The sequence below is a fragment of the Meleagris gallopavo genome, chromosome 21 (genome assembly GCF_905368555.1).
Source record: "Meleagris gallopavo chromosome 21, MGAL_WU_HG_1.1, whole genome shotgun sequence".
In the NCBI taxonomy this organism is placed as follows: domain Eukaryota; kingdom Metazoa; phylum Chordata; class Aves; order Galliformes; family Phasianidae; genus Meleagris; species Meleagris gallopavo.
This window is the reverse complement of record NC_139424.1, coordinates 3,873,059-3,890,209: the sequence shown is the minus strand read 5'-3', so window position 1 is coordinate 3,890,209 and position 17,151 is coordinate 3,873,059. Positions and strand designations below refer to the sequence as shown.

At 43.7% G+C, this 17,151-nt stretch overlaps 1 protein-coding gene across 6 annotated transcripts in view; it reads right to left on the bottom strand.

Moving 5' to 3' along the window:
* Window positions 1-17,151, bottom strand: part of CUX1 (cut like homeobox 1) — a 226,856-nt gene that overhangs the window by 174,091 nt on the left and 35,614 nt on the right. For all 6 annotated transcript variants that reach the window (XM_085240899.1, XM_085240894.1, XM_085240895.1 and 3 more), the window contains exon 2: window positions 11,321-11,431. In XM_085240899.1, coding sequence (XP_085097025.1) covers window positions 11,321-11,431 — 111 coding nt within the window. The remainder of the gene's footprint in view (window positions 1-11,320; window positions 11,432-17,151) is intronic.

Genomic DNA, 17,151 nt, shown 5'->3' with positions numbered 1-17,151 from the left:
GAGATGGGACAAGCGTCCATTAGCATTAGTGTCTACGGATGTTCACTTTCTTTTGTCCCACATACTGAAGGCCTCTGAGACCAAGGCTGGCCCTGTCCCTCTCTCTTCCTGGCTCTCCACACCCCTTTCCCCCAGGCATAAGAGAAGCATTCCTTTTCAGCATCCCATGTCTCCAGATGGGAGGTAAGGAAGGAGAAGGAAGAAGGCAAGGCAATTTGATGTGAATCCAGACCAACTAAACAGTCTCTAATGGCATCCAGTACCCTAAATGCAGAGTGATTGAGTTATGAGGTCAGAGATGATCCAAACTGTAGGAATGCATGAGACTGTATGCTCTTCAGTAGCTCTTATGTTTGGGAACAAAGGAGCCTGATTTATTTATTTTTTTAATCACTGCCTTCCAGTATCAGCAGTCTTGTGAACTTGAAGCCAAACAAAAATGAAGCATTAAGTACTAACACACGAAAATAACAAACTAGATCAATCATTACAGAAAACCGGGTCTCATGGTACTAAGGTGTCTAAACCTCTGTAAATGTGTCCGTGCCCTTTCTTCCTTCAGAAGGCAACAAAGAGTGATGAAGCTGTTTGTGCCTCTTCCACTACAGAGCAGTCCATGTCCCTTCAGGACCTCTTTTCTCCCATAAACGATGTCCTCAAGCACTTGGACTCATCTGACAAACTCATCCTGTGTGACTGTCCCCAGCTTCAAAGATCCCATTGCAACGCTTATTGACAGGCCAGAGTCCAAGCAGTCTCCAGCAGAAAGACATGAATAAGAGCATTCATGTCCAAGATTGGATTTTTTAAAACCAGTATAACTTTTATATTCGAGTTACCTGTGCTCCTGCTCCTAGTGAAAAAGGCAAGGCAGCACTGAGCGACCTTCCTCATCATGCCCAGAGATGGACACAGCATCCTGTGCCAGGGATAACGTCGTGATCCCATTGGGATGAACTGGGACCATCAGCAGCTTTGCCTTTCCCTCAAGGCTTCCATGGGAAGGAGGAAGGTGAGCACACCAAGCTGCCAGCCACTCCTACAGCTGAGTAGCACCAGCCACCCAAGAGGTGGTTGCACGGTTTTGTACACATAAAGCTTGTAAAGCACTTTAGGAAGCTGCAGGATGAAAAGGACTATATAAACGCAAGATATTATTATTATTAAACCAGTGATCTGACAAGAAGAGACAGCTTTTCAAATCCGTACAACAGCTTGAGCTGAAGAGATCAGGGAGTCTAATTTGAAAAAATAATAATTTGAAATGAATCTAAGGATTAGAAGTGGCAGCTCTTTTGTGGATTCTCCATGGCAGGTAAATTTAGTAGGCTACTTTAATTTTGCTTCGTTTTAACTCCTGGCAATGTCCTGTGCATTGAATCTGACAGAGAGACAGAGTGTTTGAAGCTGTCGTGGCTACGTTTTAGTCTCCCAATTTTACAATCAGTGTTTGAATCTGCTGCTACAACTCTGGGTACGGAGATCAGAGGCTTATCAAAGAGGCATCCATTTCAAAGACAAGCAGCAGCTTTGACTTCATTCCTTCAGTGCTTAAAATTCCTGAAAAAGCAGATGAGCACACCACAAAACAGGTCGGAAAGAAATCTCTCTCTCAGCTGTAAACCTATTTTAGTATTAATTTTTTAAGGATCTATTTTGGTCTCATGTAAAACGTGTGTGTTTAGCAGAGATAATCCTCTCAACAGGTGAGCTTAATATATTCCTCTTCCTGTAACTGCAAGTACATTTTATACTGGCTTATTGCTTTATCAAGCATTAATTGAACAACTACTTCAACCAGTTACCTGATTTTTTGGACTAAAAATGTCTTCCTAACAAAGCATCACTTCATTTCTTTTATTGTTGCCCTTATTTTCACTGCATGGATGAACCAGGCGCACCGCAGGCACAAGATGTGCTGCCCGCAATGAGCGCTTGCTTTAAAGGCACACTGCTCTCTGGGACTGCTGCACGCTGATGGCCACAGTCAACCTTTTGACTTACAGCTGAATCTCAGCACTCTGAGGGCTGACAGCATCAGGACCTCACCAGCATTGCAACATATCCTAGGGAACCTGCCAGGAGTTGGATCTGATGATCACTAGATGTCCCTTCCAATCTCTATGACAAGACTCAGGTCTTCACGGTTTCAAGTAGCACCAGGGGAAGTTCAGGTTGGGTATCAGGAACAATTTATTTGCCAAAAGAATGGTGATGCAGTGGCACAGCTGCACGGGGTGGGGAACCATCCCTAGAGGTCTTCAAGAACTGCAGAGCTGTGGCTCTGAGGGAGGTGGCAGTGGGCATGGTAGGGTGGGTTGGGGTTGGATCTGGGGATCTGAGAGGTTTTTGCCAACCATGATGATTCTATGGCCACTTCTGACACACGGGACTGAGGAATCCCAACACATTCAGGCACTGTAGGGTTGGAGCTACATGATCTTTAAGTTCCATTCCAACCCAACACACTCACTTGGCATCACTCTGCAAACTCAGACGTGGGCAGAGCACAGATCTGCTGCAGCTTCCCAGAACTTTCTCTTGGAAAGTCAATGTATGTTCGAGAAATAAATAACCACCTCTACGCTTAAAAAATGCAGAAATATCACCATAAATAAGCATTAGTGCTTCACAAATTGTGAAACCACAATTTTATGGTTTTAAACAGAGACAAGGTGGAATCGTGAATGGTAGCAATGTATTTCAGATGAAAGCTTTCAAGCAGATGAGAAATACTAACAGGAGTTGGAACCTGAGTAACTACAGTTGCATTAAATTATTCCATCTGCAAGTCCATTAAAAATTTTTAATGGGTTTGTATGGCTTTTATATTTATTGGGTGGGTTTACTCCTGTGTGAGTCATACATATTTATTGCCAGGGTCCAGATAATGGTTATTAATAAAACTCCTTTTATTTGCATACTGTCTTGAAACTGGTCTAAATATTTACAGCTTGACTATAAAATAAAAGAATCCTCCAAAATTCTCAATATCGTGGCTTTACTTTCTGTACATTTTCACCTTTTTTATTTCTTCCTCCAAAAATGGGGAAAAAAAGAACAACCTGGAAAATGCATTTCATTTCTCAAAAGCCTGAAAGACACCAATTCTTTCAAAGGATTAAAGCACAGTTTTTTGTTGAGGAAGTAAGAGATCCCAAACTGAAGGCAGTCTTTATAATTAAGAAAACACATATATTACTGCACGTAATTATGAACAGTAACAAAAGCTCAGTATTAAAGCAGGTCCACTGAATCTCTGGAACTGTGCCTGCCAACTAAAACACCTACTATGAATTTAGTAATGGGTTATGCAAACATAAATTACAAGGCCAGACATTTTAAAAGGAAAAAAAAGTTGATTTATTGTCACATTGGAGACACGGCGGGATAGAAGCACAATTTCATTTTTCCATATATTCATCAACACTGCAGATGTGTTAATGCAAAAAGAATTCTAAAATAAAAATGACTCTCCACTGCTCCAATTCTCGTATGTCATCTAAGTTACTTAAAAATGGTTACCAGGAAGCCTTTTAAAAAAAAAAAAGGAAAAAAAAAAAGCAAAACATGCTCCAAGCATGTGATGCCGACAGGTTTTAAGAGAATTTTACCAATCTTTCTCCTCTTAAACATTTGCCATCCAAAATCTGACCCTACAAAAGAGCAACTGTGCAGAAAGTTTGTTGTCTTGTTTGTTTTTTAAAGAGAAATGCTCACAGCTCTGTACTGCAGTCACTTCGTTAGTGAGCATTTTCCCTCAATGCATTAATCGTTTCTGCTCTTGTTTCAAGTAGATCCAACTTTTCACTTATCCACTGTCAGAGCAATGAAAAGAATCCCTCGTTACTGGCAACTGTTATTAAAAGTTATTCACGACAACATAATAATTTTAATGAGAACAACATGTGCCTTTAATTACACCTGAATGACTTTGAGGTGGTCCAGTGGATGAACTGGAGGAGATTTACAGAACATTTGCTCACAAAGTTAAAAGGAAAAGCACCGATGGAAGATGTTTAATTATTTCTTCTGGTAAGCACACGCAGGAAGGAAGAGCGTGTTTAGATGCTGAGTCTTGAAAATAAGTCCACCTACTGTTTACAAGGTCTGAGCGAATTTAGGATGTGAACTTCAGACTTGCTTTGGGAGCATTCAGCCTTATCGCCGTGAGATCTGCATCTACCCACCCAGTTTCACAGTTACCTTTATAAACAGAGGCCTGGAGCACCTCTCCTATGAAGAAAGGTTGAGGGAACTGGGCTTGTTTAGCTTGGAGAAGAGAGGGTCGCAGGGAGACCTCACTGTGGCCTTCCAATACTTGAATGGAGGATATAAGCAGGAGGGGGAACGGCTGTTTACAAGTGTGGACAGTGACAGGACAAGGGGAAATGGTTTTAAACTGAGACAGGGCAGGCTTAGGTAGTTATTAGACGGAAGTTTTTCACCCAGAGGGTGGTGAGGCACTGGAACAGGTTGCCCAAGGAGGCTGTGGATGCTCCATTTCTGGAGACATTCAAGGCCAGGCTGGATGTGGCTCTGGGCAGCCTGGTCTGGTGGTTGGCGACCCTGCACATAGCAGGGGGTTGAAACTAGACGATCATTGTGATCCTTTTCAACCCAGGCCATTGTGTGATGCTATGAAATAGTACAGCAGCAGCTGCCTGTTGGTACGTACTTGCTTACACTTCTTTGTAAACTACTGAAATATAAAAAATATCCCTCATTTCTCTCTTCTGCAATGCAAAATACAGTACTCCCAGCATTACTGAGATCCCATACCTGCAACTGATGCTGCTAGAACAAAAATACATTCAGCTGTCAAGATGTTTAACCAGAAAAATGCTTAAATAGAATAAATTAAAGTCACCAAGAGCAAGTGGCTTCACAGTTATTAATTACTTGAACTACATTAACACATTCAGTTCAATCAGATGTGCCACCTTCTTGAATGTTTTTGGAACTCCCGAATAAAGCAATCACCCATATATCTCCAGCTTTATCCAAAGACTCTTGAGATAAATATGTTGAAAATTGATTATCCTGAAGGTATCTGTCTATGTTCTAGACCTGGAAGGTAAGCCCTGCTTTCTGTTCTTATTATCTTGTCTCTTTACAGAAGGACATGGCAATGTTTTACATCAGCAAGTGAGATATTTTAACATTCTGCTAAGGATTCAAATATGAGGAATCTTAAAAACACAGAACAATTTTATGATAGAACAGAAAGAACACTGATAATGACGTTTGAATCACACACAGAACAGAAAAAAAAACTCTTTTTGAACAAACTGCTTATCTGCAAATTCATTTCTTCCTAACACCAATCTCTCCGAAGTCATGGGGAGGGTGAATTAGAGGAGAACTTATGCTCCCACATTTTCACATGCACTAATTTTCAAGTAATAAGTATGGAAAGACATCTAAAGGTGGTTCTTTTCATGCCCTGCCGTGCACTGAGTTGTCTAGTTTCACACTGCACTGAGCTGTGCTGTGGCACAGGACTGTGCCCTGCTCCAAACACAGCCATCCCAGGGCTCCCTGGGGAAGGGGAGGAGGGCCATCCCTCCACCGCGCACTCTCAGGAGCACAGGGAATGCAAATCAAAGCTGTTTTTAACAGGAGAAAGAAGAGGAGAAGAACCCAGCTCTAGATGGCAGCAAATCAATACCCACCCCTGCACGCAGCCTGGCGCTGTGTGTCTGCGGGAGCTTTGCTAGGCAGGGGATCCTTCTCACCGTGCTGCACAGCAGACCCGAGCTGACCATGCAGAGCTGTCAGGATCCCACCACACTTCACTACCTGCAATTAGAACGTCACTCCTCTCATTGCAGTTGTTTTTGTTTTCCTTCTCTTTAAGCTTGATTTGATTATTTTTGGCTGCAGACTGGCTAACTGGATAGAATGCACCAGAACAACTGGAGACTTTAAGAATTCTGGCAGGTTGCATTTTCAAAAACGGAGCCTTCGTTTAATAATAACTGAGCTCCCCTCCTTTAATTACAGCTGCCATTGGAATGCCATCTCTGTAAAACAAAAGTGGGTCTTACAAACATGCACCACCTTCATACATCACCTCAAGAATAAATCATAAATAATGTTTAGAGGGGGCTGGATCACACACAGGAGCAGGACGGGTCAGGCAGTGAGGGAAGCTCAGGATGTTTGATTTCTGGCATCTTTCAATATTCCATTTCCCAGGGCATTCAAAAGCTCTGCTTTGAGAACACCCTTCTGCTGTCAGTGCTTACAGGTTCCCCTGTGTCCTTCCCTAACTGCTGATCCAATCTTTAATCTGCTTTGCAAAACACAGCTGCCCTTTTGAGCATTTATAAGGTAATCTTGGCTTTCCAAATCTCAGAGACGGAGCACATTTGCAGCCCAGGAACAACACTGATGGGCAACAAAAGCAAGGAAACCCCAGCTCAGCACCCCCCCAGGAAAAGACCAAAGCGACCAACACCACAAGCTGCCAGGGGAGTCCTATGGCCCCTGGGATGTGGACCCTCCATTTTACCATCCTTGTTGCAGGTGAGATTGGCAACAGTCAGCATAGCTCAGCAATTCAATGGTTTAGATGGCTAAATCAGAAACATTTAATTGTCTTCTGTTACAATCAGAATTAAAAAGTGACCAAAAAGTGTTTGTTCAGGTGTTGGCACTCATATGAACAGCAGTGCCAGCCAACCTCACAACCTTCCCTCGTCCAGCTGTGTGCACAGCAGTGCCCATCCTCACCCAAACTTCCAGGAGTCCTGACTTTACTGCTCCTCAGGTCTAAAACTGGACAGGAATCCACTTCATGTCATGGACACACCAACAGCCAGACCTCATCAGACACTGAGAGCTGCAGACACACCTAAGCACAATATAACTCACTGTACTAAATAACGTGCTGTGCAGAGAATAAGAAACAGGCATGCTGTAATGCATCGTTCTCCTCACTGAAATACATCTTGCTTTGGGAATCAAACTCAAACATGCAGCTACATAATGACTGTGGATTGACAACTAAGTTAATAATACGTTAGAAAACTTCATAATGTTTATTAGTCTTCTGGACTAAAGCTTTTTTTTTTCCCCCCAGACATTTGGAAACAGAGGGACACAGAAAAGAATACAGAGTTATAAATTAAACAGCTTTAAATACCATCCTCTTCCTTCCCCACAAGCCCTTAACAACTTATTTATTTACTTATTTGAGTGTTTTTCACTATTGCTGTTAACAAGATTAAAAGTATGCACTGCTCTACGTGCTAGATCAGCTTTCAAAAGATCAGAACAGTAGAAAGGTAAGCGAAAAATGGTTACTCAAGCAGGCACGTGGGTAGAAACCAAGGCGAGACTATCAATCAGCATTTCAAAGTATCTTCACTTTGCTCCAAAAACTATTAATCTGTGCCACCAGAATTATTTGAGATCTTTCAAATCTCAGACTGTCCCTCCAACATTCATGTCTTCACACCAAATCAGCACATGAGGACATGGTGAATTAGACCAAGAGCCTCACAATACATGAATATTGCAGTTGCTCACAATAGGGTGATGCAGGTGGTGGCTCACGTGACAGATCTGGGGATGTCTTCCAAGTGACAGTCACATAACATCAGTGTTTCCAGTAATCTCTTGTCAGCATTCCACGGTAGCTGCTCGAGATGGAACAAACAGACATGGAACAAACAGAGACTGAACATACCCCAAAGCATCTGTGATAAGAGGGCCTGGCACAGGCTCCTCAAGGCTGCGATGGGTAGCAAGTATTTTTGAAACGACAAACTTTCTTGAAGTTTCTGCATGTAATAACCACCTCTCCATCTTCTATGCACCATGAAATGCTGCCTCTTAGGTTTATGTCCCAGCGTGCCAACTCAGAAACATTACAGAGCCCCGCAGTTGTTCCTTTATGCATGAAAATACTATTACATTTCTTTTGCAATGTGATAATTTGCAAAGAAGGCAGACATAATCCCAACGGATCTGTCACTATCTTTTCAAGTCTTCTAAAACAGCAGCATAAACATCCTCAACTTCATTAGTAGTTTTTAAAGTCCTTTTCTGTTACACAGGAGATTGCTTATGGCAGACACTGTGGAAAGTCTAGAGGACACCTCAGACAGCAATTGATAGGAAACTCAAGGCAAACAACATTTGTTTCCTGATTTATGGTGGGAACAGCAACAGCTGAGGGCAAGAGATGCTGCAGCAGACCAAACCACTGCTGCACCAGCGGGGATACATCCAGAATGAGCAATGAAAATAGAAAGCAGGACTCTGGAGCAGGCTGTGACATTCAGCAATTCCATCCACATTCTTTATAGGAAGAAAGATGTTACTTCATCTTGGAAATTTTAATTAAGCTGCATACTGACTAATTTATTCAAAGAACAGTTCTGCAAGCAAGCAAGTTTTCTGCTAGAGTTTTCTTTGTTATTAAAATAGTATGCTTGAAGTTCAGTAACATGAATGGGTCAGCTGGGAAATGCCAGTGGCTTCCTGCCCACCTCAGGGAAAGGTTTTATCATATGGCACAAGTTTTTTGATGAAGCTGATGTTTTAAAAAAAAAAAAAAAATCAGGTCAAGGTGTCATAAGCTTGCCTTCCATCATCCTCCAGCCCTCCAAAATGGTCTAAGCTTTGAGTATTACTCAGCATTATTCCTTATGGGGAGGACAGAAAACAGCTGTAGATAAACACAGCAGTGCTTTTGTGGGGAGGAATGCTGGTGAAGTCTTCCAGCAAGGACAGCAGAGCACTGTCTCACTTATTCTGGTGGGAATGCCCACACCTACCACTGCAGTCACCTTGCATGGGATAGGGTGACCCTGCTCAGCTGAGCAATACTGCACATCTGTCTGTTAGAGCTGCTCAGTTCAGAGACTCTTTTTTAATTTTTTGATCCCGTTTCCATTTTTTAATTCTGTCAAAGAAGAGGAGTCAGATGGTGATGCTGTTGGGAAATGAGGCTGCAGAAAGAACACCGCAACAGAGGGGAAAGAAGAAGAAAGAATATCAAAAGTCCATGCAAGGAGTCCCAGGGCACTGGATAAAGATGTGGAATCTAGCACAGATCCAAACTCCCCCAAATGTCAGAGATGTTCAGAGCCATCATTTTGTATCTTGTCTGTGAATGAATTAAGCCCTTCCATTCCCATCCAAAATCACAGAATCACAGAATCACAGGGGCTGGAAGGGACCTCCAGAGATCATTGAGTCCAACCCCCCTGACAAAGCAGGCTCCCTACACTAGGTCACACAAGTCAGTGTCCAGGCGGGTCTTGAATATCTCCAGAGAAAGAGACTCCTCCCTGGGCAGCCTGTTCCAGTGCTCCGTCACCCTCACCGTGAAGAAGTTCTTGCACACATTTGTGCAGAACTTTCTATGCTGCAGTTTCTGGCCGTTTCCCCTCGTCCTGTCTCCACACACTGCTGAAAACAGTCTGGCCTTGCCACTCTGCCCCCCACACCTCAGATATTTATAAACGTGGATCAGGTCCCCTCTCAGTCGTCTTTTCTCAAGGCTAAACAGACCCAGCTCACTCAGCCTTTCTCCATAGGGGAGATGCTCCAGGCCCTTCACCATCTTTGTGGCCCTCCGCTGGACTCTTTCCAAGAGATCCCTGTCTTTTTTGAACTGGGGAGCCCAGAACTGGACACAGTACTCCAGATGAGGCCTTACCAGGGCAGAGTAGAGGGGGAGGATCACCTCCCTCGACCTGCTGGACACGCTCTTCTTAATGCACCCCAAAATGCCATTGGCCTTTTTGGCCACAAGGGCATAGAATCATAGAATCATAGAATCATAGAATCATACAATGGCCTGGGTTGAAAAGGATCGCAATGACCATCTAGTTTCAACCCCCCTGCTATGTGCAGGGTCACCAACCACCAGACCAGGCTGCACAGAGCCACATCCAGCCTGGCCTTGAACGTTTCCAAAGATGGAGCATCCACAGCATCTCTGGGCAGCCTGTTCCAGTGTGTCACCCCCCTCTGAGTGAAAAATACTATATGGAAGGCTACGTAACTGTGTTTTGTAAAAGTGTTTTTAAAACTTTACCATGAAATGATTTAGCAGCAGAAGGCATTCATCTTGTTTTGTTAACAGAACAGAACTAATTGCAAATCATTTTCTCCCTGTATCTCCTGAAGTCACTACAGAGAGCACAGCTTTTTCCTCCGCGCATCAATTCCCGCTGAGTGACCACAGCCCTCTCACAATGCTCCTAAAACTGCAGTGCTGGATTTTTTCCCTGCCAGTAACCTGCTCTGTAAAAACAAAACTGGCCTGAAGAAATCACCCTGAGATGAAGCCATGAGTTTGCTATCCCTCAGGAGCTGGCAGCTGCAGCCCCAGCCTGCAGCTCTCCTTACAGGAAAGAAAGGAAGGAAGCAGGAAACTCAATTAAGTTTTGGAGAATGAACTTAAGCTTCTAGCAAACAATTCAAAAAATGTGGCCCCAGATATCAGTTTATTTTCTGGATTTTGTATAGTTTCCTATACCTTCATATTCTTTTACCTCTCTCCATCCCCAATAGGCTGTTCTTCTCTGCAAGGGGAATAAACTGGTTCCTGACTGGTACCTGGAGAGAACCAACACTTGTGTACCAGCCCTCTGCAGGGGCTTTGCACTCTGCAACCCTGGCACACATCTGGATGAACAAATTGCTGGCAAACTTCTTTGCAAAAGAAGCAAACAAAACAGAGCAAAAAATGCCCTATGCACTGCAACGCACTCAATACAGAAAATAAAATGAGTTTTATCTATCTTATACACAACCATGCACGTGTGTGCACAGACATGTACTGCACACGCTATCATAGTCATGGAAGAGTTTGAAAACCATCCTCTCCATCCAAGCAGCAGTCAGCTCTCTGAGCTTGGCCCAGCACCAGTCCAACACCCTTCGCACACCACCTGGAGTGCAATGCACGGCCGTGGTGCAGAGCTGTGCCCGGAGCTCAGTGCTGACCTTGTTGCATTTCCAGTGAAATCAACAACTGAACTTCATTTGATTTCTGGTGGAAAAATGAGCATCTTTGAAGTCGTGCCCTTGATGTAGATTTATTTAGGCAGCAAAACATCACTTGCTACACCCAAGCACTAAGAGAGTTAGATTTAACTGAAGAATCTTTTGTTTTTTTGCCCAGGTTTTAGATTATGACAAAATTTAGAGCGAGCCTGACTGAAGGCTGATGCTCAGACTTGTTCTGAGAAGTCAGCTCCTATTTCAGTATTCACAACACAAAACAGTCTCAGCAGAGAACATCACGAGAACAAAACATTAAGAAAAGAGCCCTAAATACACCTCAGCTCCTTACCTCTGGAGTGTTCTTCTTGAACTCCCGACTTTGCTCGATAAGTTTCTTCCTGGACTGCTCGCTTTCATCTTGCCGGTTGGCCAATATTGTTGCTGTGGCATCGAGTTCTCTCTGTCAAGAAAAAGAGCAAAAGAAAAGGGGCTACAGTTAGAGTTCTGTTTATTACAGAAATCATAATAACATCATGTGTGTGTCCATCACATGGTCTGGAATAGCGAGGCGGCTGAGCTGCAGGGCAGTACAGAACAAAGCATCATGCTTCCAGAAAATGGGCTCCAAAATTAAGTCCAACAAAGGTCTACAACCTTTTCAATTCTATCTTACAGCCAAAATATCACTTTTTTTCCTCGAAAGCATTCATGCCTCTACCACAACATTATGCACAACAGCAGCAGTAGTGTGCAGTAGTCACATCCTAATTGCCCAAATTCAGGGAAAATTACCAATCTTCAACACATCGGGTTTACTTCTTCTCCTGCCACTGGAATCTGTTCTCCTAAAATTATTAGGAGATATCCCTCCAATCCTCCCTGTCTCCTCTCCAAAAGATACATATAAATATACTTGAGCACCTGATGGAGCTGCAGGTGTCCCTGTTCATCGCAGGGGAGTTGGACCACATGGCCTTTAAGGTCCCTTCCAATTCAACGATCCTATAACATACATACACATCATCCAAGTTCTCTCCCCCCAGTTCCTTTGCTCAGGACTCTGCTTCCAGAATGCCACTGCACTGATCCAGACTGGATTGAATGTGTCACCCCTCAGTGCACAAACCAACAGCACAATCTTCCCTGTCCTTCCCCTTCTTGCAATATTTCCACATAACACCAAAAAAAAAAAAAAAAGCCTAAATCCTCCACTCAGCTACAGACTCCATTCCCAAATAACTCAGAGTAAAGGACTGCAGTAAAAATAAAGCAGATGTTGTTAATTTTAGACAGTTGGTTACTTTTTGTGGGGGCTGAATGCTGGCACCTTCAGCAACGGGATGGAGATGTGTTCCATGTGACCCCACAGCCTGACCTCTGGAGGGAAGAAGTCCTTTCCGCAGCCTCCAGCTCAAAAGAATCAACTTTTTTCCCCTTTAAGTCTTTTTTTTTTCCTATGTATATGGACCACAGTTATCTTAATCCTTGGAAATAAGCTAAATATGACAAATGGATTTGAAGCTAGGCAGCACGCTGGAGCCAGTGACCTAAATATCGTCACTGTAAGGCTTTAAAAACACCATATTTCTGACTTTGAGGAAAAAAAAATAGGGCAATATGTCCACCAGATCTTGGTTTGGAATTCTGTAACATATGTGAAATCTATTGCAGAAAAGTGGGAAATACTTAACAGTTGGATAAACCACATTTGAAATTCATCCCAGCTAAGTTTATGCAAGAAAAAAGAGCAACAGAAACCAATGTGGTTAAGCAGTACTATAAAGAGCAATATAACGGCTAAGCAGAAGGCTTTTAAAAAATATAAACAATCTGGTACGGCCGGCAACTTGGAAAACTATATTTAAAAAGGAAGCCCACATTTAAAGCAAAGCAAAGCAAACACTAATCGTGAAGTACGAGGGAATTTCAGCAGACCAAAGGGTTCAGTGCTCGTTTTACAATACAAGGGCTAGCAAGGAACTCTACAAATGGACAAGTGGGATTTAGAGACCTGCACTTCCAGGTTTGGAGACAAGAGCAGTGTGAGTATCTAGCCCTGGATATGAGGCCTGATATATAAAAAGATACTACGTTTTCAAGCTCTGTCATAGTTAACAAGCCCCAAATCAATAGTACTTGAAAAATATCCTCATTTTTACTTCCTTGCTTGATCTCAACCACGTACTCTACAAGTCTCATTTTTTCAGTGTAAATAACAGATAGAGGATTGCAACCCACTTGCACCACTGGACATTTCCCACAGTTTGTGATGATCTTATGAGATACCCCAGTTATTGCACAAATTCAACATGGCCCATGCATTACTTCTGCAAGCACATGAGTATGATAAGGTAAACATCATTGACTCAGAGATCCCATACCTGAGCACTGCGGGCACTCAAAGGTACGTAAAATCCCCTTTCCCAGCCTCGCAGCCACAGAGTGCAAGGAGATGCAACAGCACAGAGACAGAAGTGCAATGCATCGTCCTTTCATGCAGAACAAAAATAGCAGACTGTGTCTGAGTGCCATTCTCCACCTCTTTGTTATCAGTGTCCAATGAACTTTCTGACCAAGAGAAAGTCATCCCTGCAGACACAGCCCGACGTGGAACATGTGCTGGAGGAAGCAGAACAAGCAGCACTATTCGCTTTCCCACTTCTTTCCCCTTCCCCAAAGTGGCATCAATTTAGGGCAGACAGGTGATGCTACTTGAGCCACACGTAGCTGGGGAACTCTCTCTCCAGGGCTCCTACTTTGCCTCATTGTGACAAATTTATTGGGGGTGGGAGGCAGTGCAAAGAGAGGAGACAAAGTTTTAGGCACTAAGTGCAGAAGCCATTAAAAGCAACCCTCAGAAAACAGACATTACAAGGTTTCCTTTCATGCTGTATATATAAAAAGAAAGAAAAAACAAAGAGGTCAATCTGCTATCTGCTGTAATAAGCCAGCTGGAAAGGAACTGCCTGCCTTCACAGCAGCCACCAGGTGCTCCGTCACCCCCAGCACAGTCCTGCTCTGCTGCCATCATCCAGAGCACGGGACAGTGCAGGAGCACAGCACAGTGTGCATGACACAGCTCACAGCCCACCTTTCCCCTCCTGTTCTTTATACTGAATCGGCACGCTTCAGCATCCCAGTTCCCCCAGAAGCTGCTCTAACAATCTGCCATAACAAATAACTCTGCTTCTGCTCAGGACCAGTGTTTCTGCACAAATTCAAAGCTGTTTTTTTTGCATCCTTTCTCAGGATAGCACGTGTTGGATCTATGACAGTTCTCAACACGACTTTCTGCAGTTTTTAATTTCCTATTGCAGGACAATTTCTCAGTGCAGTGATGAAACCAAAGCAGAAGTGCCTGACCCAGGCCTGCATACCCGCAGCCTGCTTGTCTTAGGGGGATATTGCACTTCCCTAGCAGATGCATTATGTAATCTTTCCATCTAAAAAAAAAAAAAACAACAAGGTTTGTTTTCTGCAAGATGAGTTTGTGCTCTGAAGCCCTTTCTAACAAAGCCAAAGGAAAGATCAGAGTTCAAAGAGAGCACAGAATTGCTGCTCTCCCACCTTACAAATAAATAAAAACCTGTAAGCATGAAATAAACTTGTTTCTTAAGAAGCATTCCGCCACTTGGCAAAATGATGCAACTACCTTTCGCACGCAGAATTAGCTAGGAAATTTCAATAAACACATTTTATTTCCGCGTACTCAAGTAACTTGATTCCCAGGCAGCTTTTAAACGAGCTTTAACTGGAACAAATTCTGCGCTCTGTGCAGTATTTCTGGACTGCGAGTCAATGTGTGTGTGGCCTCTGCATGAAGCAGAGAGGGAACAAAAGCAGAGGTGCCAATGGAGCCTATTGATAAGGTGCCTTAAAAGAGAAGATGTAAAAAAGTTTGTTGTGGCTTTGCTCAGGCTGACACCAGCCCCTACCGTAAACACAGGGAAAGCCTATCAGAAAGTCTTGTAAGAGGGGAAAGTTAGTGCTGGCTTTTCAAAGGGAGCTGCTATGGGCTCAAACCAGTTGCACCAGCAACAAAACCACAGTGACAGGAGCAGCACAGCTCTGTGCCATTTTTTCACGTACACCTTTAACTCTGAGCTTTGTTAAAATGCAAACAACTGTCCAGAGCTGTAAACACCTCAGTACCAAAGGTCTGTGGGATCTATCGAATGAGCCTTTCCTCCTGCTCAGGAATAACAGAACACTGGATATTCATTCCAAGATGCAGTTCTCACCCTCTGGCACTGTTCATTCCCTTTCCATCCCACTCAGCACAAGGTGCCCCAGGCCGTACCTGCACTGCAGGGCCAGGCTCCCTGAAAACAGGCCTCAGTTGTCACCTCCATCATGCTGCCCCCAAAAATAGGCCTCCATGGCACTGCCATCATGCTGCTCCTACAAAGAGGTGCTGGTGGGCACTGCCATCACGCTGCTCCCAGTAACAACCCTCAGACATCACCACCGTTGTGCTGCTCCCAGTGACAGGCTCCATGTTCACTCGCAGTGCTCCAGCCCTGCTCTGAGGCTCCTTGCCTCCTCACGTGTCTCAGCTGTCCCTGTTTCCCTTCCCACCTACTCTCACCCATCACTATCACCCAGTAGCAAGCACGCCCTTAATGTGCCGGGCAATCCGAACTCAGATTTGGGGTCACTGAGACCCCAAAGCCTTGCTCTCCCCGCATCTCCCCGCCTGCTCCCCCCACACTCTCTGGAAGGGCTCCCACACAGATGCTCTATGCCCGCACCGTAATACTGTGAAACCACCACCTTCCATTACCTCACCTTGTCGTTTGGTTTCAAAACCTGGCAAAAGAAAACCTGTCAGCAAACCCACTCCATCAGTTACTTAACACCCCGCTAGGTCCTGCGTTTCAGTTGACTGCAGTCTCTAAGGACAGGAGTTTCCTGACCAGAAAGCGCAGCCATTTGCTGGGGAGCCATTTGCTCCCCTGCCATGGAGGATGCAGCACGGCCTCGTTCCAGCTCCCATCCTGCTGGAAGTGCAAACTGCTTCTTTCAAAAGCTACAGTGAAAAAGGCCAAAAAGAGAGAAAGTAATAAATTGATTTAAAGGTGGCTGCAGTCAGACTTCCCAGAAGGTACTTTTGGGAGCAATGTGCTGATCTGCTGGCCAGCCCTGGCCGTACAGAGTTCAGCTCCAGCTCACACCACAGCCCTGCACACACTGCTGGTGGCCTTCCAGGAGACGGAATTCGTTAGCTAATTGCACTGGCTAATTACTTTGCAAGAAAAAAAAAAAAAAAAGCCTAGGCTTCAAACTTGTTATTTCATAGCAACTACGGGGTGCTGGGGAACCAAAGGGCATCATCTTCTGCCAAATAAACTACAAGAAACCAAAGAAAACCCACTTTGCCCAGACCCAGCAATAAGACATATCTGCCCAACCTTCTGTCTGGGAGTTGATCCTGAGCTGAGGAAGACAGTACATGCTCCTGTGCTCAGTCTCACCACTCTACAGACCACTCCCTCTTAATAATAAATAAATAATAACTAATTACAAACTACTTAATGCACTCGTCTCATTTGTTTCAACTAACTAATGCAGCACCACCATTCAGGTGAAGGGATATGCACTGCCATCTTGTAGCAGAATGCTTCACAACTTCAGTTTATGTCCCATCTCCACCTAAGGTCAGATTCATGAGTTACCCAAACCAATTCTTTTGACCACCAATGAAAGCAAAATGTAGTATTAAAAGAGCGGCTCGAATAACGAAACATTCAGTCCTGTATCCAAGCTCTGCTACATCATTTAAAGTATTTGGTTACTCCTCTTTTCAGCCTAAGCTTTGCTAGCAAATGAAGCATGACCGTGCTTTAAGCAAGACACACACTGGAACACACATTGGGATTTATAAGTTGCTCCAAAGGCTGTCACTAATAAATCAATAATGCACATACACACACACAGCCTCGTTTCATGGTGAGTTCTCATTTAAAAGAAATAAACTCAAAGGGTTTTTTTGTTTTGTTTTGTGTTTGTTTTATTCTAAATGAAAACAAACTCACTGCTCAGATTTTATTTAACTTCACCCAAATCCTCACTACACTATAATTTAGAACAAGATGTCACAATTGTTTTTCCTTTGATGACATTTTATTCTTGGAAGGCTTTTAACATGGTTAACCATTGAGGACAGACCAACTGTCTGCC